Source organism: Haliaeetus albicilla, chromosome 9 (genome assembly GCF_947461875.1).
Source record: "Haliaeetus albicilla chromosome 9, bHalAlb1.1, whole genome shotgun sequence".
NCBI lineage: Eukaryota > Metazoa > Chordata > Aves > Accipitriformes > Accipitridae > Haliaeetus > Haliaeetus albicilla.
Window position 1 is genome coordinate 26,634,940 of NC_091491.1, and position 23,695 is coordinate 26,658,634.

The 23,695-nt window shown below is 35.2% G+C and overlaps 1 protein-coding gene across 2 annotated transcripts in view; it reads right to left on the bottom strand.

Annotated features, from left to right (window-relative positions):
• ATR (ATR serine/threonine kinase) overlaps window positions 1-23,695 on the bottom strand; it is a 43,247-nt gene that overhangs the window by 10,476 nt on the left and 9,076 nt on the right. For both annotated transcript variants that reach the window (XR_011326187.1, XM_069792238.1), the window contains exons 9-35: window positions 23,400-23,598; window positions 22,532-22,791; window positions 21,930-22,120; window positions 21,723-21,823; window positions 21,228-21,399; window positions 20,387-20,554; window positions 19,287-19,481; window positions 18,760-18,945; window positions 18,189-18,281; window positions 16,590-16,720; window positions 16,253-16,396; window positions 14,945-15,038; window positions 14,055-14,180; window positions 12,354-12,560; window positions 12,030-12,143; window positions 10,981-11,096; window positions 9,957-10,077; window positions 8,942-9,079; window positions 7,653-7,860; window positions 7,013-7,191; window positions 5,960-6,124; window positions 4,665-4,756; window positions 3,973-4,064; window positions 3,392-3,569; window positions 1,982-2,158; window positions 1,431-1,590; window positions 699-878 (exon numbers count right to left, since the gene is read on the bottom strand). Coding sequence is in view for 1 of the 2 variants with exons in the window: in XM_069792238.1 (XP_069648339.1) it covers window positions 699-878; window positions 1,431-1,590; window positions 1,982-2,158; window positions 3,392-3,569; window positions 3,973-4,064; window positions 4,665-4,756; window positions 5,960-6,124; window positions 7,013-7,191; window positions 7,653-7,860; window positions 8,942-9,079; window positions 9,957-10,077; window positions 10,981-11,096; window positions 12,030-12,143; window positions 12,354-12,560; window positions 14,055-14,180; window positions 14,945-15,038; window positions 16,253-16,396; window positions 16,590-16,720; window positions 18,189-18,281; window positions 18,760-18,945; window positions 19,287-19,481; window positions 20,387-20,554; window positions 21,228-21,399; window positions 21,723-21,823; window positions 21,930-22,120; window positions 22,532-22,791; window positions 23,400-23,598 (4,187 nt within the window). In the remaining variant the exon portion in view is untranslated. The remainder of the gene's footprint in view (window positions 1-698; window positions 879-1,430; window positions 1,591-1,981; window positions 2,159-3,391; window positions 3,570-3,972; window positions 4,065-4,664; window positions 4,757-5,959; window positions 6,125-7,012; window positions 7,192-7,652; window positions 7,861-8,941; window positions 9,080-9,956; window positions 10,078-10,980; window positions 11,097-12,029; window positions 12,144-12,353; window positions 12,561-14,054; window positions 14,181-14,944; window positions 15,039-16,252; window positions 16,397-16,589; window positions 16,721-18,188; window positions 18,282-18,759; window positions 18,946-19,286; window positions 19,482-20,386; window positions 20,555-21,227; window positions 21,400-21,722; window positions 21,824-21,929; window positions 22,121-22,531; window positions 22,792-23,399; window positions 23,599-23,695) is intronic.

Below are 23,695 nucleotides of genomic sequence, written 5' to 3' on the forward strand. Positions count from 1 at the left end.
ATTTTTCTCTAAGTGACTGTTACAGAAATATTTTAATTAGGAAGACAGCGGTAAGTATTAACAGTATCAAATACCAAAACTTAGATAGGAGACATACTACTTTTAAGGACGCATAAAGATCTGCATCTACTACTGGTTTAGCAGGCAATATTAATCAATGCCAAGACAGTATTCCTCTGGCATAGCAAGACAAAGCAGTGTAGTGCTGTGCTGTTGAAGTAAAACATACTGGTTGCCCCTTTTCCTAGTCCTTCAGAGACTGCAAGCATATTTAAAGCACAGTTGTAAGTCACAACCAGAGAGAAAAGTAACACTGAAGAGTAGTGCAACGTGTCATCAAGTTATCTCACTGTCTATCCACAGTAGCCCACATTTTAGTGAGGAATTCTAATTTGTGCATGCATAAGAAAAGAGCCATGCTCTTGTAATTTGTTTTTTTCACTCTGAAGAGCTACATTAGGTATTCTTAGCTCCTGCTGTTGGGGACTGTAGACTTTCCTATATTGACGTGTTATATTAAAGCTAATTCAGATTGTTAAGTCTTTTCAAGAACTACTTCCCTCCTACACATTGATATACCATTTAATCCCATTGATGTTACCCTTGGTTGACATCATCAGCAGCATATCAATAGCTTACTTAAGGGATATATTATTATTATTCAAAACTACTGCCTTAACACTAGTATATCAAATTACCTTGTATTTTTTCATAACTGCATTGCTTTCAAAGTTAGCAGTTTCTTCCATAAACCTGCCTACTAGCAGCATTGCCCGACCATGGATGAGCTGATTTTTGCTACTGCATGGTGCTTTATTTTCAGGGAAACATAACTCAACCCCCTTCTGGAGAACAATGAGTGCTTGATGAACCTCACCCTAAGGGAAAGAGGAAAACATTTTATATACTTTAAATAAGAGAAATTTAAAACTTCCATCTTACAGTTGTTATTAAAGCAAAGCTATGTCCCTGAGTGTATTCTAGACCATTCTGGCTGTGGTAACTGAGTATCACGGACTTCAAATGCTTCTTATATTCCCTCCTTACCTCAATGTTGTTGTCGTCCCTTTAGGTTTACCACAATAATTGCTCCCATGTTTGCTGCCTACCTCTATTAGTTAAAAGGATACAAATTAAGGAAAGGTCTACTATTAAGATAATTTAAATTTGCCTGGGCTGCTTTGACAGAGGCAGGTAGTCCACCAGTTTTATACATAGCTGCCAGAAAAGTCAATGGAAACAGGAAAGGCCTGACTAGCAGTTGGAGGTAAAAACTTCCTGTGGCTCAGCTGCAGTCAGATTGTGTTGATAGTCCCAGTTGACATATTTTGTTTTATGTATAGTAATTGTGCACCTTTTTTTCTTGAAGAAAACTAAAAAGATTATTTTCTTGCATGTAAGAAAGTAAGTTCTATTTTTATATTCTTTACCTTGGACCAGAGCCACTTTGCTCTTTCTATATAAAGTTCTGAGAGCGTAGATTCCCCAGCATTCAGAAGAGCATTATAGGCAGTCTGGTGATGACCAGCTTTTCTTGCAACTCTAGCACTCTGGAGCCAACACTGACCAACAAGCTCACTGTAATCCTGGCTGCAGAGATATTTTTGCAGAAAATGAAAAATTTCAGTCATGAATGCTGCTTTACAATCTGAAGTAAATATCACAATGTGTTGAAACACAAAGTTTCTCAATAAGCTACATACTACATTGCGATCATTTAAAATTATTTGTAATACATCTGTTTCACCTTTTTTCCATTTAGGCCTAGAAACAAATACTCCTTCCCCCTGTTTCTCCCTTATCTTTCCCAAAGACACCACTTTTCCCTTCTATTTTGAAGGTATGTAATACTGGAGAGGACTGCTTTTGTCTACAACATAAATTTCCACAGTTTTCTCTTCTCTCTTCTACTACACATATGGGAAAAGAGAATATTACTCAGAATACAACATAGACAGACAAGAAATAGTCATGTTCTCACCTTTTACTGAGACTAAGCAAAGCCCTTCTCAGTGCTAAAATGGGTTCTTTTGCTCTGTAAGAGTTTTGGGTCATTTCAATACGAGCACACCAATTCAAGGAATCTCTACTGTAGTCACCATCTGGTTGCTGAAACATTGGTCCAATACTATGTTCCAACTCACACAGCATATGTAACCTGTGTTAGCAAAATAAAGGCAAAAAGTTGTTGAAAATTGGTTGCTGTTTCATATATATGCAAGCTTTACAAAGCTTTTCCCATTTGCTTTCTAAAAGCTGGCCACGTAAGTAATTTCAAGTAGTAGGACTTCTTTTAAAAGCAAAAATGCAGCAAAACCAAACACACAAAATCAAGGATTTGTAAACTGATTAGTTATTTTCTCACTATTCCTTTGCCAACCTGCTGAACACAGAGACAACGAAGATCACTTGGAAAGGAAGTCAGTCTTTAGAAAGAGTATTTCTATCCATTACTTTTAGCAATAATTCTTCAAAAAGTCTGTTATTTTCAACAAATACCATTTAAGGCAACATACTATGTTACTTAAACACCTCCTTTACAATAAAGTTATTCCATTTATTTAAAAATACTATTATTATTAGCTGTCACTGTAAAGCTGCAAAGCTGAGAGCTTGTAAACGCCTAAGTTCTCATTGGCATATACCTGACAGAAAAACAGTGGCTGAAGGCTTCCGAATAGCCCCGATCAACAGCTCAATTGAACTATTTTGAAACACTTCTTTCTCAATACTCAAACTCCATTTCCTAAATAAAATAAGACTGCAAAAATTACCAACAGAGAATAGAATTAAGAATTAATTAAGAAATATATACTTCAACTGGCTAGTTTCATGCAATATCTTGCCATAAGGATGCGCTTACAGTGCACAGGAAGTATTAAGCTTTTTTCATTAAAAAAAGGCTGCTAACTTTCTAGTCTACTACAGCCAACTTCAAAATTTATTAAAAAAGAAAAAGTAAAACTACTGAAAGGGATGGGGTTTCAATTCTTATTGCTGTTTGTCGACAAAAGAAGAGAGTGCTTTTAGGCCACCATACAGATTAAAAGCAACGCTCTTAAGTTAATGGAGTTACTGGCCTATATGTACTACTTCAAGCATGGAATTAAATTTTTTATTTTTATTACCTGACGTTACATAAACTTGCTTGCTGATTTTAAAAGACTATACCCCACAGTTTTATTGTGAATATTTTTCACAGGGGATAAATATAAATTCCCAATTAATCAAAGGCTTCCAGTTGGGTGAGTATTAAAAAAAAAAAAAAAAAAAAAGAGGTGACAGAAAATGCACATCAGTACCATTTATTGTGGAAATGGAAAATTCTTACTGCTGCATACTTGATTATGTGATTTCTGGATTTGAAAATAGTGACATGAAAATCAGAAACCTGATAATGTGTTCGTATCCTCGCTGATAGGATCCTCTTTCAAAGCTTGCTGCTGAAAGAGGTACAATCTGCTCTGCTCGAACAACCTTGAGTGTGTCATAAAAAGCTCCTTCATTTTTCTTCTTGGCTGATAATAATAAATGTCCTAGTCTGACGCTCCAAGTAGTGGACTTCACATCTTTGGGGAGAAAAAAAAAAAGCCTCTCAAACTCCGTTTCTTTAAGCAGCTTAATCTGAACATGCTAGTTTGTCTTAACATACTACAGGAAAAATAAGTTATTCTCAGAACTAATTAACTGAATTTTAGAAATACTGATAATTCCACCCCACAATCCACGCCCCCAAACAAACCTAGAAGAAATCTGGCCTTAAACTTGCTTGAAATTTCTACTCAAAGACTATAAAGTTTACAATAAAATACATTTACAAAATGTAGAAGACTGTCAGAACCAACCCTCTGCCCAGTAAAACCCAAGACAAAAAAATTACAACAGTTGCCCCTTTATTCAAGATGATTAGACTAAAACATACACTTGTTCAGAAATGCAAGGAAGTATTCATCTTTTGATATCATAACTTACCTGAAGCCAAATAATTTTCCAGTAAATCCCACTGTGACAGTTTCCAGGCTGCTTCTACTCTGTAAGTATTCAATTCAGAAATCCATTCAGACCTATTAAAAGAAAAACAAAGGCAATAAAAGTTTGTGCTGAACTAATTTTTTTTTTCCCTTTCCCCCCTCAGTATGCTAGTCCTACATTATATTAGCAAATATTCTTTATACAAAACTTCTCTTGAAAAGAAGCAAGGTAAGCTTGCTTCTAATAAAATTCAATAAAACCAAAGGATATGCATTGATAACAAATAATAGCTGTACAACTTGATCCCATAAATTCAGTTTCCAAGTAGTGTATTTAACTTCCATGGCACGTTTTTAAAATTACCATCTTCCAATTCATTTATCCTGTTAGGCTATTGAACAGCTATAGAACCAGTAACATACAAGACAATGAATGAAAGATTCTATTTAACAAACTAAAGCACATATCAACACTGCACACAGTGCAGACAAAAAGTACTAACATTTCCAGCAGTCTTGAAATAAATGATTTATAGACAAAGCACTTAAAGTTTTCTAGCTTCACACTACTAACTGGATATGCTTGATAAGCCTTAAATGCTTGATAACGTGCAAAAATGGCTATTGAGACACAGGTGTAACACAAGAGATTCACATTACTCAAATAAACATTGTATTAGATGCTTACAGTACCTGTTTGCAAGCACTCCATTGACCTGAGTAATTACAGTAGATAACTGACCAAGGCCTAACATGGACTTCACTACACCGTGATAATGAATAATCTAGAAATGGGGGGGGGGAGAAACAACAAAAAAAAACAAACATGAAAAAACCCACACATACATTAACGAAGTTCATGGCAGTCTGAAGGAGGAAATATGTCCATTTGGATGTTTTTTATAATATGAACAGGCATAACCAATTGCACCATATGCTAAATGAACATTCAAAATTAAAAAAAGTCTAGGATTACCAAAGAACTTAAATCACCATTGGCAATTTTTGAAATGCGCCTCACCACAAATATAGTTTGATGTTGATTTATTAATACCCATATCAGAGTTGTGAATAAAAATTTGATTTAAAGAAATTAACAACAACAAGAAAGAAGTCACAGGAAGAAAAAAAAACCCAAACCCAAAGCAATTTCACTCTTCATAAAATGTTTTCCATATTCTGGGAATGAAGCAGGGCCATCAAAACACTCTATTTACTATACTTGTTATCAGCTGTGCTAGATAACCACTGCTTCATAGGGAAGTGCAAGAAACCACACGGATACCCTATTGTAGGAAACTTTTTACTAGTTTCCATTAGAAGAGTATTTCAAATATAGAAAGGGTAATACATGTCTTCAACTTTCTTTTTGCATTTATCATCACATCTCTGTATATTCACTTTGGCATATGAAAAGCATGATGGTTTTCCAGTACAGCTCAGCTTTACAGTACCTTATACTTATATATTCCAAATAAAAGAAGGGGAATGGAAGACAAATAATTACAAGTTTTCTTTAATCAGTTTCCAAGAGCTCTTATATTATGAACATTTTCCCTGGAAGTCAATAATCAAAAATAGTAAGTCAAAATTACTTTGAATAAAATCAGTGGTAACTTGCTTTAATAGTTCTCTTGGCATGTACCAGTACTGATTGATACTTAAGCAACCCAATTCCACGCCTTGCCAAGCAAAGACTGAACTTTAATTGGTAAGCTATCCTAGCAAAAACCTGGGCATAAGCATCCAACTATTAACCCAAGCCTGCAAATTACAGTATAAACCCAGTAAGAGATGTATTTCAGTTCATAAGACACTTCCAATAGCAGTAATTATTCAGCAACTGCTGCAGTAAAGTCTCATGCACCCATGTTACTTAAATACTCTGAAGAGGTATTTTTGGCTTAGTCTTGAGTTAGTTAAGGAGATTAAAAAAACACTATTATATATATGTTAAAAAATAACTAAAGAATTTGTCTTGGATTTACCTGATCAGGTTCCAGTTGGATAGCCCTATCATAACAGGCTGTTGCATCTCTTAACAAACCAATACTTTCATGTTCAAGGATTTGTTCTTTGAGAGATGGTTCTGCTTTCCGAATTGCACTCACCCCAGCTACTCCATCTGGTTCATGCATAGCAGCATACAATTTCTTTATTCAAACAGAATTGGAAATGGACATTAAAAACAACTCTTAAGACAAAATGACGATATTTTATATATAACATGCTCAGAATCATGCATCTTCTTGAAAATGGAGAACAAACTACTCTGTATGACTTCTTGGCATTAAGCTTTCATGGAAAATGTCAGTTTTGCTGGACTACTTCTGAAGTTCACCCCTACTACAGCATACTGTAATACTCATGATCTCGTACTACAGAAAGAATACCACATCAAGTTACTTGAAACAATCTGTACAAAGGACAAAATACCCTATTATTACATGATAAAGTTGTATAACATGAAGCTGCAGATTACTTAAGATGGAAAAGCAACATACTAAGTTTTTCAAATTTGAAATGTCACTGAGGAATATAAACCATAAGGAACCACAAACAGGCTAATCCCACAGGTTAAAATACTTGAAAAGAATTTAAATAATTTTCAACACCCTTAGCATTAGCTCTTTCTCTACTTTAGAAAAAGGCACTTAGCTTTCCTTCAAATGTGTTTAGGTTTTTTTTTGTTGTTGTTATTATAGTTAGCTGTGTTTTCTCTGACAAACGGCACAGAGCTAACTAAAAGCAATAAATGCTATACTTTCAACAAAAACACATCTAATTATTTTCAGGATCTTACAATCTTTTATTATAAACTACAAAGTTACTCCTTCCTTTTCATATAAGAAGCATGCCACGCAAGGGGAAGTACTAAATATTGCTGAAAGACAATGACTAAACACTTGTATCCAACTGCAAGAGCCTGACTACATGTTTTCTTCTTCCCATCTCAAAGAAGAATTTGACAAAGCTTTATTCATCAATGTCTACTTTCATTTTAAAATAAAACAAGCGAAAACTGAAAAGAACTTCAGAACCTGAAGAAATCCAAGATGCTCCTGAATATTTTGTTTCTTCTCTGTGATGAATGATTCAAAGTGCATCACAGCCCTTGTGTAAGCCTTAGAGCGAAAGGAAGCCACAGCTAGTGTATCCTGAGGTATGAGGTCTAGAAAACGTGTCACATTTTGGTATTCTCCATAGTCCTCACTTGATGCTATAGAAAAAAGACATTTTAAAAAGTCTGTCCATTGAGGTTTCATTTATAAAAATTACCTTATGCAACTAAATTCAATTAATTCATTTCACAATTTAGTGAGATCTGATTAATTTAAGAACACATTTTTCTCTTCTGTCAACAATAATTTATTTAAAACAATCCTGGTGAACTTCCTACATCTTGCAAGACAGCACACAATGTGTTAAACTGAACCTTTAGAAAACTACCAAGAAAGTAACATTTTATTTTTTCATTTTGAATCTGTATTTCTTGCAACAGACATTCAAACCAATGGATTTGGGGTGGGAGGTGGTGGAAGTCACAGCATAATAGTAAAAAAATCATAGACTAACATATAGTAATATTGCATTCTTAAGGGGTCATATTGTGAAGTGGCAAATTTAAATACTTATCTGAAGAATGTAAATGCTACATTAAATAAATTAAGCATCACTCACTTTTTAGATCACCTCTGTCTTTGCTAGACTTGCCAGTATTTTTCTCAGCAATAAGTATTTGAAACTTATGTCTAGCCCACTGAGTTAGATGATCAAGCATGGAGAACACTGTCTGTGTGCTCAGCTGACTTAGATCAGATGCACTGTCTTCAAGTCTCCTGGTAGACTGGTCATCATGTTTCAGAACAGCCATGATTTCCACATAAACCTACACAAACATTAATATGATAAAAGACAGAAGCACCATACAGGCATCAAAATAGTAGGAAACAGCAATTAACACAAAAATCAAACTAAAATACTAGATATTTTAACTGTATATTTAATTAATTTTGGGCTTATTTGCAAGCTCTGTTTGTCTCAAAATCTTAAGAGGAAGAAAAGGCAAACCAAGTAGCAGTTGTCAGGAGATTCCACACAGGAAGAAGCCTTTGAAAAGCAAACCCTTGGGTTCAGAGTAACCATCACAATTACTGGAATTCTAGGTTTCAAGACACAATCAATGTTACTGCACTTCTGCTGCAAATACAGTACTTCAAGTTATCTACTGGCTACCAGATCACAGATCTACTTTTTTGCTTAAGTAAATACCATGCTGAAAGACCTGCTTCCTGTTTGTTTTAGTCAGTGGAATACAAGTTAATACACATAACAGATGCTTACTGTGGACGAACTTGTTCAAACAAGAATCATCACACACCTCTACACACCCACAATGTTTAAAGACAGATATCTTCGCTATGAAATTTCAAATTAAAAGAATGTAAGTTATATTTTTCGGTCTCTTCAACTTCTGCTAAAGCAAACTGAAGGAAAGCAGACTGGATGACTCTTTTCTCTCCTATCCCTCCTTTGCTACAAGACATCTATGAATCCTGTTCTGCATGAATCTGCTAGCTAAGTAGTTTTTTCACTTAAATTGTAAGTGTATGCAAGGGAGGCAGAAAATTATGGGTCTGAATTCTTGGAAGTACACAAGTTAAATTTATTCCTTGTTTGTGTTGCACTCTTTTCCTCTTCGTACCCACTCCAGCTCTTGATGTTTACTGCAGTCATCATTAACCACATAATATCTCATCCTAGGCCCTACTGAAGAAATAGATGGAAATCCACAGAACAGCAGTTCAACACAAACTTGTATGAGTATATTCAAAATCCTGGCAGCAAATTTGTATTATTAATACAGGAAAAGGAGTATAACACCTATAAAATTTGTTCATGTAGGTCTACAGTAATTCTGCAGAGCTGAACAGCTCCTATGAAGAACACTACCATCTTATACATCTCACCTCTTGTTGATCTTCTTGACTGCATCCCAACAAAACATAGACAAGGATGTGCGGAAGCAGATAAATTGTAACTTTATAGTCATTCTTCATCATAATACTGCAGCAATTGAAAACTTTTCTGGCAAGATCATGTCGCACCTATAGAAAAACATTATTTCTAGGAAAAGCATCACTACAAAAGTGCAAATGCCTGAACAATTAACAGGTTTCTTTTTGTTGACAAATACAAATTCTATTCCATCAAACAATTTTAAGATACTTACCTCCTACGGAAGGTTCATCAGACTTAAAACTGCAACAGGGATGCCAGATGGCAGCTGCTATTACGTGCATCAGTTGCTGATACCACAAAAAGACAGGCAAGCATTGCTTACATGATCCACTTGCCCATGGTTTCTACACCATTATGAACTTGCACTGGCCATAGAAGAAACCTTAAGGCCAAGAGTCTACTACTGCACTCAGCCTCTCTTCTGCCCTTAAAAGCCTGCAAAAAGTAGGAACTTAGGAAGACATTAAATTCTTCTCTGAAATAGAAAGAGGACAACGTAGCTACCGAGCTATTGCAATTAAATTCACTTCTTAAAGTGGCTGACTTAGAAGTGAAATTTTCAGTGGGTCACTTACATGTTTGAAAGACTAAAGGAAGAAAGGGACAAGTACTTTTTATGTGCTGGGACTCTGGAGCTATGGGGGAACAAAAGAAATCCTTCAGAAACTGAGAAGGTAAATTTGAGGTTTTCCAGAAGCATTTCAGATACTTTACACAAGCATCTGTCAGTGCCTTCAGCTATACAAGAGTCTCTGAACAAGGGCAAACTTCCTAGACTTCTGGCTTTGACACTACCTGTGCAGCCTAGCCAAGAAGCAACAATGCAGGGGAAGGGAAGGTGCATGGTTATCTTGATGATGCAAAAAGTAGGTACATGCTTTAACAGGCGTATAGCGAATAGGCATATTCCCCCATCCAACCGTGTTGCATATACCAATATAGAGAGCAGCTTTATTCTCTTACCTTTGTTATAAGATAACCTGCCCAAGTCGCTGACCATTCTGCAAAATTATCACCTAATTTGCTTAAGTAAATTGGCTTCTTCATCTTAGACCAATTTACAGCCTTTTGATAACTCTTGTACCTGCAATTTTAGAATATCCATTTAATAAAACTAACTTTTTTATTTAATATAATAAAAACCAATAGCACATCATTAATTATGAAGTTCCCTGACTGGAATCATATTAGGTTTCATCTTCTGAATCTTTTAAAAAAGAATTAAGGAAATACTTTCAGTAGTCAACATTTTTTATTCTAGAGCTTCTTAAATGAAACATGACATACAAACAACCAAACATATTACCAGAATTTTTAAGTATATTTCAAAGTGCTGTTCAAATCAGTTTTAAGAAATGCAGTTCGATAAATATTTGAGTACTATGTTTTTGACAGGAAAAACCCAGAACATACATGAAAGCCAAGAAATGCCAAAAAGTTTGTTTTCTAAAAAGGTAAAACTTAGAGATGAGCATGACTGTCTTCATGAGGAAATAGAAACATTGTTGATAATTTCAAATTAAGGTGCATACATCATTTGTAGTTGTCTTTACATTATTTTTATGATTAACTCAACAAAATGAAAAGTCAAATTAAAACCCACTGTGCTCCTCCTATAAATGGTAGCAGTAAAGGGATATTAATATATTGGAGTACAAACTCAAATCCTAGTGAGAATTTTTACAGAGGAAAGAAAACAGAAACAAAAGCTTCAAAACATCGTATATGACAATGCTCTAGGGACAAACAGGTAGATCTGGGCAAAGTATGAGCTCAGAATTTTGCTCGTTTGGTTTCTAGAGAATTACATTCAAGGAAGTGCTAATTCAGATTTACATAGAAAGACCTTATGTGAATTTTGTATATACAGATATCGCTCTTCACAGAAGAGTAACAATTGCAAAACCAAATGAAGTTATTGCTAGCCTGGAGGAAAAAAAAGTTTTTAAAGCTGTTATGAGAAGAAATTGCTTAAGTTGTCATATACCTTGTATTTAAGTGAGGTTCCAAGATCTCCTGCACATGCTCAGGAAACCTCCTCCAAAGCCTGGAGCCTGGGCAGTCAGTGTTTGTCTCTCTACAGTCATAGATAGACAATAACTCCTGAAAAGGCATAGTTTATATGACCAAGTTAGCACTGAAGGAATTTCATGACCACAGCAGTGTAACAAAAACTGGTGTATAGCCAGAAGTAATGAGATAGAAGTTACAGAACGCTTAATTCACAAATTATAACTGCAAAACTTTCATCCAACATTGTTAATCCCCTATTACTAGGCAGTGTTGATTTCATCTAACTATTGATCGCCCAGATTCGCCAGTTGGTGCTTGGACCACATTATCTCATATTCTTCACATCTACCAATAAACCAGGACTAGAAGTTAGTCCGATTCCTCCTTGTGCATAAGCTAATGAAATTTTCATATTCTGCTGACTACATAGGGTCACTTATTTTCCCCAGGAGCAAAGAGTTGTCCTGAAGTTTTCACAAAGATATTAAACAACAACAACAAAAAGCAAAACCAAACAACCACCAAATCAGCTTGGAGTTGGCAAACCAGCACAAAAGACTAGAGTCTGAAAATAAGCATAGGCTCCCTTTCAGTTGCTTCCTAAAAGTGTAAGCAGAAACCCTCTTCAGAATACTTACTGCTTTTCATTTCTGCCTATGGAACCTGCACTATTTCTATGTCAGTCCCAGGATTACTCCTTGAATCACTATGTATGGACTGTTAGTTACCTCTGAAACATCAGATCTCTCCCAAAATATTGTGACACAAAAGCAAACAAATCTTCTTTCATTTGACAACTCCTCAGAATTCTAAGTGAGCACTGAGGACTTTAAAAAAAAAAAAAAAAAAAAAAAGATTACCCTGAGTAATCTTTTACCTTGTAATTTAAAGCTGTATAAGACGAAGTTTCAAATATTTAAACATGTACTTCAAAATACACATTTATATTGCATAATTCTAAGTTCAGTGTGATAGGAAATAATCTGTGAAAAAAAAAAAAAAGGATCTAAACGTGTATCTTACCTGAATCGCATATGCTGCAGAATCCTGAGCACGAACATTATCAGCATAAGCAAGGAATGCTCTGGTCAGTTCCATTAATAATCCATAGGCAAAATTCGGATCCTCCACACCAGCCTCAATCACAAACAGAATGCCAGTGTTATTAAAACAGAGTAATAGCTGTATCTTTAATCTCCAAATAATCACTTTGAAGCCTGACTCTAAACTGTTTTAGATGAGAAAGCAAGTATAGATTTTCAAAGGGTCTAAAGACAAGAGGTTCCGTACTCCCAAGTACTTTTAAAAAACCCTTAATGCTAAACAAAACACTACAGCAACACTTACCACAAATGTAAAATGTTTTCCTTGAGTTTCACTTGTTGAAAAATCAAGCCTACCAGGATCTATGGCTCCCAGTTCACCTAAACATTCTCCACAAAGTAGTCGGGCTTGAGAATTTGCATCCTGGCAGCCGATTAGAAGTACAGTTACCAACTGGGAGATGACTGGCTCCACAGTTTCACTGTCTGTTACATACTTTATCAATTTTTCCTAGGAAGTTGAAAAATACAGATGAGTTATTCTACAACCATGTTTATGGTAAATAACCTCAGAAATTTTCCATCTGTAATTCACTCTTACTTCCTACTTCATTTAGCCATGACTTGGTTAGTCATTCAAATACTGTCATTTAGTAACTATAAACTCTAAATTGCTTGTTACCCTAGGGAGGGCTAAACAAATGAATAATGAGGGATTTGGGCCTCAATTAATAATGCTGTCACGGCTAATATTGTATTTCATTATCATACACCTTTCTACTAACTTCATTGTCTTTCCTTTCTTACCAAGACCCTCTCTTCTTTTCTACATTATCTTTTTCACTTACCTGTCCCTTTCCTCATGTGTTCTGGTACTTCCAATTTCTTTCATGCAGCTGTTATCATACGTTCTGGTTTCACTGCCATTTCTATCCTTATTATTTCCCATTTTTTGGCCATTTCTTCACTCTTAGTCCTAAATAGCCCAGGGTTTCAAGTCCTTTAATCAATGCCCATCATTTTAATTGGATATCCTTTCTTTTTCATTTTTGGGCCAGCTTTTATTCCCCAGTTTCACATTTAGTCCAAATACAGAAAAAAAATTTCTCTTAATGTGAAGATGTTTGCCATTGTTATGTTTAATGAAAACTGAAACCACAGCCAACATAACAGAGCAAATAGTTGCACAAGCTGTGGAATTAATTAAGTTTGATTTACCTCAATTATTTTGCTAGACTTCTAACTAAGCAAGACATGGCAAGATTTTGCTGACCTGAGCTGCAAGAATTACTGATTGGCCAGGAATATACACAACGATTCTTTGTTCTTTTAGCTAGCATTTTTTTTTTTTTATCTTCTGTCTAAAGAGTGTCCCACAATCTTATAGTTACTAAGGGGACAGATTTTTTTTTTTTTTTAAATAGGTCACATACACCCCTCTGGGCTAATAACCACACAGATTTGTAAAGCAGTCTTCAACTTGTACATGGCTATAAAATTTATTTGAATATGATCAATGGATTCAAATTTTTGAGGGTGGAAGGCTAAGAAGGAAGAGAGAAAAAAATTAAAGGTGTGAGGTGGTCACACACGTTTTAATTCTTTCAGATATTACACTCACACACAAAAAATGCTGGTTTTAATGTATTAGTCTCCTGATGCAAAAAGCCATACATGTTCTAACAGGGAACAAGCCCACATAACTGATTGCTGAAATAGACTTCTTAGATACATCTTTCCTTGGAGTTGAAAAAAGATAAGAAATGTACCACTAGCCTTGCTGAATCAGCACCACACAGATTTGGAGGATTCAAAAGTCCTCTTACAAGGAGACATGATGAAAAAGAATCCCTTCTCCCCATTATATTAAGAAACAGCTAGCTTAATAAATTGAGGAGAATAACACAGTTCATGTGAGCACCCAGCAACAGTAAGGAGTTTTAGATTGTTGGTGCAGAAGCTACTTTGATTTATTTTTAATTCTACTAAAGGAGATTTTTTATACCTGATTTCTATATAATGTTTCTTTCAGGCTGGTAAGTGCATGAATACGAACATCCACATTCTCATGCTGAATAGCTCTCATAGACAGCTGCAGTGTTGTCTGCAAGTCAGTGCTTTTGGAGGATTCCTGAACAAGACATGACATAAGAAGTTGAAGTTAAGTATAACAGGAACACAGTTAAGCAGCATCTCAAATAACACAAGTGAGAATACATAGAGCCAACCACCTTTCTGCCTACACGCTCATCTATATGCATATACCACTGTCTTCCTGTCTTTTTTTTAAAATGTTTTCCTCAAAAAGGTGCTATATTTACACTTTTGTGTAAATATAATGATGGTGTAAATAAAAATTATTAAATCAAAAGAAAATCCTTTGCTTTGAATACCTCATTATCTAAAATCAAATTAATTTTTACTTTTGTTACCTCATTCCCACTAAATAATTGCTATTACCTAACCATTCTGAGGGCAAGCAAAAGAAACGGACCATAGAGTACTCCTAAAAATAGACACACTTTGTCACCTTTAAAGAGAATATGGAAGAGGGATCAAATTAAAAGTAGCTTCTCTTGTAACACAGTCATTGCCATAGCTAATACTGCTGACTTTTAATCTTATAATCTCTTTAGTCTCATAAAGATGAAAAGTCAGAGTTCAGGAGATGCTACATAAACAAGCATGTTAAATAAGCATGAGCATATTTCACTCCTAAAGAAGAATCAGAACCTGCTTCAAAGTATTCCTGCGATACACAAATTCTATTTTATTGTGGAGACAGATAAATACTATTTCTGCTTAACAATAAACATTACACGTTTTCCTCACTTGTCATGAATTCATTTGATGCATTAAAAATAAACAAATAAGTAAAAGAAGCTGAAGCTGTACCTTTCTGTATTCCTGAAGGACGACTTGAATTTCTTTTAGCTCTGGAAGGTCAGGCAGAAAATATATTTCATGTAAGAAGTCTCGTACTGCATCCCTAATCGTTACAAAAAAAAATATTGCAAAGAACATAGAAAACATTAGTTGATTCAGAAAAATCTTAAGAACCCATCAAAAGGAAGCAATGAAATGTAATGACTAGAAGAACAACAGCTTGAAAAGCAGAAAAAAGTAAATTTCATTAATTTTTTATCTAATTAAGTATATGTCTTAAACAACTTGTTTCTCTCTTTACTCAATTAAGCCACAGGTATTTCTCCTCTATACTTCAAATTACTTTCTCTTTTAAAGACAGTTCTTTCCAAAGTTTTCAAAATTGCCATTCATGTCTACCAGGATCAGCTCTCCTTATTTTGGACACTGGCCAAAGGGTGAGAATAATCCCATTTGATGTGAATCCAGTTCCAGTTTTCCTCATAAGAAAAGAAAACACACAGCTAAAAAAAGAATTCTGTGTTCCTAACATGAAGGAATTTCTTTCAATTTTGCTATTACGGACTTCTACAAGAGCCTTATTGTTCTTATTGCCACTTTTTATTTTCAATAGTGTTGGTATGATATAGTGCAAGAAAAATTAACCCCCCCCCAAAAGTAATTAAGATAAAAACTATCACTATTCCTAAAACCCCCATAATTTTAAGCTACGAAACATAAAACGAAAAAGAATTAAGACTCAACATTGTCTTCAAAAAGGTAAAGTTACAAAAATTTAAGCCTTTTGTATTAGACTTCGATTTTATTTTCAGTTGGTGTAACCACCAACTGAAGGATGTATGAAATCTTACCCAACATTAAATTCTGTGCACTTCATAATTATAACTCTAATTACTGAAGGAAACAAATAAAAAACTAATTTCCTCCCTATTTCCAACTCCATATACTTCTCTCTAGAGTAGAGCAAATGTTAGCAATCACTGTTATTCTGTCTGTGTGCCATGTAGAGGGAAGTCATTTTCCATACCAGCAGAAAAAAAAACAGAATCGGAAAACCTGGCAGGGTTAAGTGTCTGAATGGGTTGTAACTTGGCCACAGTGTCATGTATTTTTATAACGACAATATAAAAACACCTTTTCAGATGAGGCTATCACTTGTCAAATTTAAAAATCTCATTGCCATTTAGAGAAGTGACAATTTTATAGAACAACATACTATTTTGCAGAGAACCAAGTTTTCTCATCTCAGTGCTGGACAACTTTAGTTTAGGGTTATCCCCATTCCTGTAATATAACTGAAAATATTTTGTACGGTACCTGTTCTCAACTATGAGAAAGTAAAATACTGCTGTAGTTTCCTTTGGTTGGATATGTATAAGGGGCAATAATGCTACTATCACATGACTAAGCAAGGAGCCGAGGTATGAATGGTCCAGACTTCGAACAAAACAATCCCAGGCTCTAAACAAAAAGAGACAACAAAACAATAGTAATCAATGATTCTTCCCTGCATAAAGACATTTTAGGCGAGTTGTGAGAATCATTTGAAGTTACTTCAGCTCTGGTTTAGATTATTGTCTAGAACAAAACAAAACAGTGTATTCAGGGACAGAAATAGCAGGTATGTCACTGTTTGGGTACACTATCAGTTCACCTGCAACACAGTTCTGGAAAATCATCCTTGTATCTTAGCGCTGTTCTCAGTGTAGTCATCATCTTCACTCTTACTGAACTGATATGTTTGGGACCCATGAGCTTCATTAAAGACATAAGACTATTTAAAGCCTAGACATAGAGAAAAGTAATTTTAGCGTATTAGGTACTCAGTAAAACATATACAAGCCATATTTTCTAATAAAAACAGGCTACCCTGGCTTAAGAAATCATACCCTATAAGATATCAAATTCAGTCTGATGTTTCAATACAGAATTTGGGGGTTAAAGGAAAAGAGAACGCAAGGGAATCTGTAATGACAGTATTGTAACAAAAAAGTCGTTATTTAGGCTGTTGACAGATGGGTGAGGGAAGAACTGTGGACACCAAAGGAGTTCATGGTTATAGAATTCTGTTATAAGACATGATTGACTACATGTCCAGAGTTTTAGAAGCTGAAAAGAGCAGGTTTTGGTAATACAGACAAACCAAACAAACTCACAATAAAAAAACCCAAACCAAAAAAAACCAAAACAACAAAACACCAACAACAGAATTGGTGTACAACTTCTGCCAGAAGTGATTATTAAGCTTCAAAGAACAGGCAATAGCTCAGTTGTCAATGGGACTGATGAAAGACAGAAGAGAAATACTGAGATGCAGAAATTTCAGTCACAGTAACATTGTACCAAACAAGGTAGTACAACATCCGGCATGACATATCAGTAATACAGGAAGAAACCTGAGCTTGAGGAAAGATCACGGAAAGGGAAACTCACCAAGAACGAAAAACAGAACAAGAAAAGATAGAAACAATAGCAGGTGCAGCAGAAGAAATGCTAAACAAATGAAGAAATTCAGAAAGCAGGAAGACATGGGGCTACGAAAATGAGAGCATCTCAATGTTAATATCTGAGAAGCAAAAAGCTGGAAAATACACAAGAGAAAATGCAGTCCATCAATGTGAAGGTTATATACATTCTAGCACTGAAAAATTCCCTACAGAAATCATCTGCACTACCTCTATGAGGTGGCTAAAAGGGCTGTCTTGTGGTTAGAAGCACTGCCTCAGCAGAGCAGAATTTTCAGACTTTGTCCAAGTTGTGAGCTCTAATTTCTCTAAATGCTCTCTACTGTAAAGCTGAAAGGAGCTGTTCTGTGAGAAGCAAAACCAATAAAGCCCGGTTTCTCTTGGATTTGCATCTTATTTCCTTTAGCTTTGCCCTTTGGTGCCCTTATAATCCTACTCCCTGCAGCAACTCCAGTTTTCTCCCATATTGCTTCATCCTCCACTTTGTTTCTTCCACACATAAAAAACATAAACTTGGATTCCTCCTCTATAATTACTGGTTCACTGACTTGTTACATATCCTATGTCTGACTGAAGTATGTGTACTAGCTGACCATTAAAGAAACAAAACAAAAACTTTTGAGCTTACACAGAAGTCCTACCCACACTGAGACTATCAGTTTTCAAGGATCATGTTGGAACTTTAGTACCTTTGAGATTTCAGTGACACTTGCACAATCACATGAGTCTGGAATATTAAAATAGACCTTGCTTATCTTTGTTTTAATATTAAAAATTAAGTTACGCACCATTTTTTTATCCTCAATGCCAACACTGGAACTCAGTAACTGCATATTAAAAAAAGCCAAGATACCAAGCAATTTAGGTTGCAGATAATCAGCCTGTGGAGGGGAAAAACAAAACAAAAAAAAAAAAAAAAAGGAAAAAAAAGGAGAAAATCCAAATAATCTTACTATTAACACATTTCTAAGCTTAAGAAATTAAAAAGCAACTATGAAACACTAATTCTGAAAGATAAATGAGAAGAATCCCAAATACATACACTGCTCTTTAAGAAACATCAGTGTTAATGAAAGACATCCCTATTAGGCTGTGGGGTTTTTTGTTTTGGTAGGATTTTGGTGTTTGAGGGGTGGGGAGGTGTTTGGGTTTTTTTTGGTGGGGGTGGTGTTTGGTTTTTTAAATGCATACTTTGTATGTATCTCCCCATTACAGGAACACTTTATGTGAAATGCCAGCCTTTTCTCCACTTTTTGCCTCAAATAAGTGGCATTCAAAGGATGTCAAATTGTCTTCACTCTTAGACTGGAGAAAAAAATTACTGAACAAAACTGAACATTAATATTTTGATGTCCTTACCATTTGTTCAGGTGATGTTATTTCTCTAGGTCCCTGATAGGGATCATCATTAGATGCAAATGAAGCCAATATTGACAAACCATTGAAGACTTGTTGATAGTGTTCTCCTATACGCAGCAATAATTCATTATGCAGTCCCTGGTAGTCCTGTCTCAGCAAGCTGCCCAGTTCTATCTCGGTCTCGTTCTATAATCAAATTGCAAACAGAAGCCAAGTCTTCATTTCATCACAATGGAACTAGCACACTGAGAGACAGGAGGCATTGGACTCTGGTTGATTTACCACAGAAATCAAAGAAAAAGCTTCCAATCAGCTTAATGCTAGATAAGATGGGTTTTTAAGTTTGCAGAATATCTTGCAACAGTTCCTCAGAGCCAATAGAACAGATTATAAATAACAAGAACAAAACTTCTGCATATACAATTTACCCAGCTATGCTTTGCAATACCTTAAATAAAGCAGAAAGCTCACTATTCATCAATTGTTGCTCCTAATCTGCATGTATAATAAAACAAATGCCAATTTACCTTGAGGTAGTGAAGTGCCCGCTCAAGCTCATCCTTGGAGCACGAACAGACCAAATGAGAGAAGATGTATTTGAAGTTATTAATTAAAATCTCTCTTCGGTTTACATTCAGCTGTTTTGCTATGGTTCGAATAAGTGTGGAGGCTGCAGGACTAGCCTTGGCTGCAAGGTCAGGAAGCAAAACTTGTAGGGTCCGCTGGTAAATTAAGAACAACACTTAATGGAAAAAACGAACACAAAACCCCTCCAAAAACCCAGGGTTCAGCTTCTTTCCATTTGTGTCAGTACAACAACATACGCCACTGGTCATATGTATGACTATAAGTATGAATAAAGAACTACTTTAATAAGATGGAAATATCTAGTAAAAATGCACATAAAATAATTGCTTAAGGAGGTGCTTCGTCTAATTAATACTGAGAAACATGCAAACAAAAAGTGAGCTAGCACTTTTTGTGTCCATCTAGATTCTCCACAAAAGGAAATCTTAAGGAAAAAAAAAAAAACAACCAAACCAAAACCAACAAAAACCCAACACACCCACACACAACACCAGTCCCTCAACCTACCAGTCAACTAGAACACTGCTTACTTAACAGTTGTGCATCTCCCATCTACCAAGAAGCAAAATACGAGCTACTTAGGCTTCAACTAAAACAGATATCTAACCAGATCAAGAAGAGATCTATGCACGGAACAATAGCTTTCTTCATTTGAAACAAGAAAGCAGACACCATACAAAAATCACACCTTACAAAGAATCCCTCGAAGTGCACTAAATCATTAATATAGATATACTCAATAAGTATGCTAGACCTTAGTTCATCATCTGTCATACTTGAATTAGCACTGTAGCCATCACTGTAACTCTTTGATAAATATGTTCCTCTGTATTTGAGCTCCCATTTGCAGCAATCCCAAAATATTCTATATTATAACAAACAACAGCAACTGGAGGAAAAAAAAAATTGGATCCATGACATTCACAGAAAAATTGTGGACTAAAACAGAAATCCACAAGTACACACATACACCCTACACTACTCCTCCCCCCCCCCCCCCCCCAAAAAAATCAAAAGTAAAAAGGACTGCCCAACTTACTGAGAGAAAGCGATTTAGATCTGGAAAATCAAATACATTGGCAATCTCGGATAACATGTCCAGCGCCATTTCTCTCTGGTGAGCAGCTGTTTGTTTCTGTAGCTCATTACCCTGGCATGGAGCACTCAATACTGCCATCTGGCTGGAGTGCAGGGATTCCACTAGAAACTAAGCATGAAGAAATATATATTTAGTATTATTTACCCCTTTTTCGCTCCCTAAAAATAAACACAAGAGCTTCACTCCTCTTTCTATGCATCTGTTATCCTTTCTCATTTATTGCACATAGATCTATGATTATTACTTTGCAACAGGACTGGATTATCATCTACTTAATAAGTGCATTTAATTTTGTAACCCTGGATTCAGACATTGCATTATTAAAAAAATACTCAAAATTAGAAAAGTCTGGTTTTGATAATTTTCTTTTAAACAGAACTTCTGTCTTTATGTAATGGGTTTAACAAAAGAACAAATCAATCATGTCTGTATAATGACTGTAAATGTTGACTTCAATTCCAATATTAAAATCAAAGCCTCTTGTGGCAATGGTACCACACAATGCAAGAAACTATATAGATCCTCTATTTCAGAACAACAGCATACAGGAAATAAAAAAGAAAAGCAATACTGTCAAGGGGAGAAGATCATGACAAAGTCAAAGATTTCCCATTCCTTCCTGAATGTTTGTGGGGTCCTCCTTGTTTTTTAAAATCATCTCTCTGTCATCCTATAAAATTTTTGTAAAATACTGTAATTTTTACCTTTAATACCATTTTCAAAATACACAAAAAGAACCTAAACATATGCTTTTCTAAACCACCAACTCTTTTCTTTTTACCTGACAGATAGGTTTCTTGTACTGACTGAAAAAAGCTTGCAGTTTTATGGACTTAGCTGCCGCCAGGGATCGAATTTCTGTGTATGCTGCTCCAGCCACAGAAGCTGACTTGGACAACAAACAGTGTAACAAATGCAAGAGGGCAAACGGTACCAAATCTCCTTTTGATGCCCTTACAAAGTAAGCAGAAGAAAAAGAATTAAAAAGGAAAAAAGAATCGTTGCATTAACAAAATTACTTAAGAATATACAATCACCATAATGCAAAATGACTGATCACTGTATTTGCATAGCTTATCCATAGTTCCTATGACAGGGCAGAAGAAAATGAGGAATATTCCATATGAATCAACAGCTTAGTACAGTTGCAAAGGACTCTGGGCAACGGCTGACCTTGAATTAAGTAATTTAATCTTACATTTACACTTGAACAAAAAAGTTACTTTGCATCACAAACTGACACTACTTTGAATTTTCAAGATACTGTCAAAAATACCTTCCAATATCTCCTGTTGTGAGAATCAAGGTATCTTTAAGCTCATTATTTCTTGATATTTTGGCATTTGTATAAGCTTCTTTCATTCTTGAAACAAATAGCTAGAACACATGAAAACAAAAAATAGTAATTCGAGAGTGTTTGACATCAGTGAAACAAAAACCATAGTAAGTTAGGAAAAACAACGAAAAAGAAATATGAATTCACCTCTTTTATGAATCCTTCTTCAGAGTCTAAGGATTCTAGTATGTTCTTTATGCAATCACTGAAAGCCACTCTTACATCTTTGTCTGGATCTTCCATTAGGTTTAATAAAGACCCAATAAGAATCTTCACACTGGACTCATCAGTGCTAAAATCCAGATGTTTGCAAAGATGAGGTATATTTTCTATAAATGCTGGGTGGCATAGGTTGGAGGAGGAAAGGAAAATATATTTTTAATGCCTTTGGAAAATCTATTGAAGTGCACAGAACAGTGATGCAAGTAAGCCATAAAGCACACTATATTTTTTTATCAAAAGAGTAAATATTGTCAAACCAGACAAGCTATTTAAAATTCAGATTTTATCAAGTATTACATAGCTAGATGTGGCCATAGACCAAAATTAAACCAAGGTAGTTTAAAAAGAATATCAGTGACAACACCAAAACATTAGCAGTGATATCAACTGAAATATGACATTTCAAGCACCGTTGCAGCTATAAAAAAAAACAATATAGGAAAAAAAGGAATGGAGAACGGTACATAAGTAGTGACTTAGTACCTCATACAGAAGTGCAAAATATTAATAAAGGTAAAGTCACATACCTAGCTTTACTGAACTGGATACTTTGTTCTCGAGGAGAATAAGAAATGGCTTGAAAACACAGGCTTGCACGGAACAAGTTTTTTCATGAGCAGAACTCACAGTAAGGCTGCTACACAAAATATCATAAGTAACATGCTTAATAGCAGAGTCTGCTAAGGAAGGTCGTACACTGAAGGTACCAGAAAGACAGCAAGATAATTTCCCAACTATAGCAGCACAAGCCTCCTTGACTAGCTCAGACTCATCTTTGATTTGATTTCTGAAATGGAAACAAATATGAAACCTTTAAAATAGATCATTTACCTAAGAATTTGTATTTCTACATTGTCTGAATTCTCTAACTATACTGAAAGTACTATTAGGACAATTTAAAGATCTGTCTCACTAAATTATTTTTCCCTTTTCAGATTACCCTCAAGTTCTATTAAATGTTTGAAGTAGCACTGGGCATGGTGAGTCTGGCATGTTATAAAGAAACTGAAGACTAGACACAGTAAGACAGAAGACACCAAGATTTGTATATACAAAAGGCAGAGAAATTGCAAAGATTTTAAGAGACATATGGACAAACATAACATATATTTAACTGACAAAGATACCTCCTTTCCCCTCTGTAGTTTAACTTTGTTAATTAGAAATGAGGTCTTCAACTAGCAAAGTAACTTGTACACTGACATGGTAAGCAAACACTATTCTATCATACAGACATCATCACTTAAACCTATCCTGTTGGTATCTTAAGATTTCTGAAATTATGATCTAGCAAATTCTGGATGAAATAAATATTTATTTTTGTGCTTGTACTACATTTCTTATTTGTCCATTTTTCTTCTTGCATGAAGACAGAAAAGCAGCATTAATACATACAAAAGAGCTTTGGGAATCATACTGCAGGACTGCACACTTGGCGGATGAAGCAGGAGAGAGAATCCTTTAACGCAAGTAGCCCGAATTACTTCATGGGGACTTTGTAGTGCCCAATGATAAATGGATTTTCTCCAATCCAGACTAATGTTTCTTGGGAAGAGAGACAGAAGGAACACACAGTGTGACTGAGTTTGGGGTGCTAAAGAGAAAAAACAAAATAAAGTAGATAATTACTTGATTTAAACTTTTAATATTATCAATCATCATTAGAGGGCAAAGAAAATAATTTTACTTGA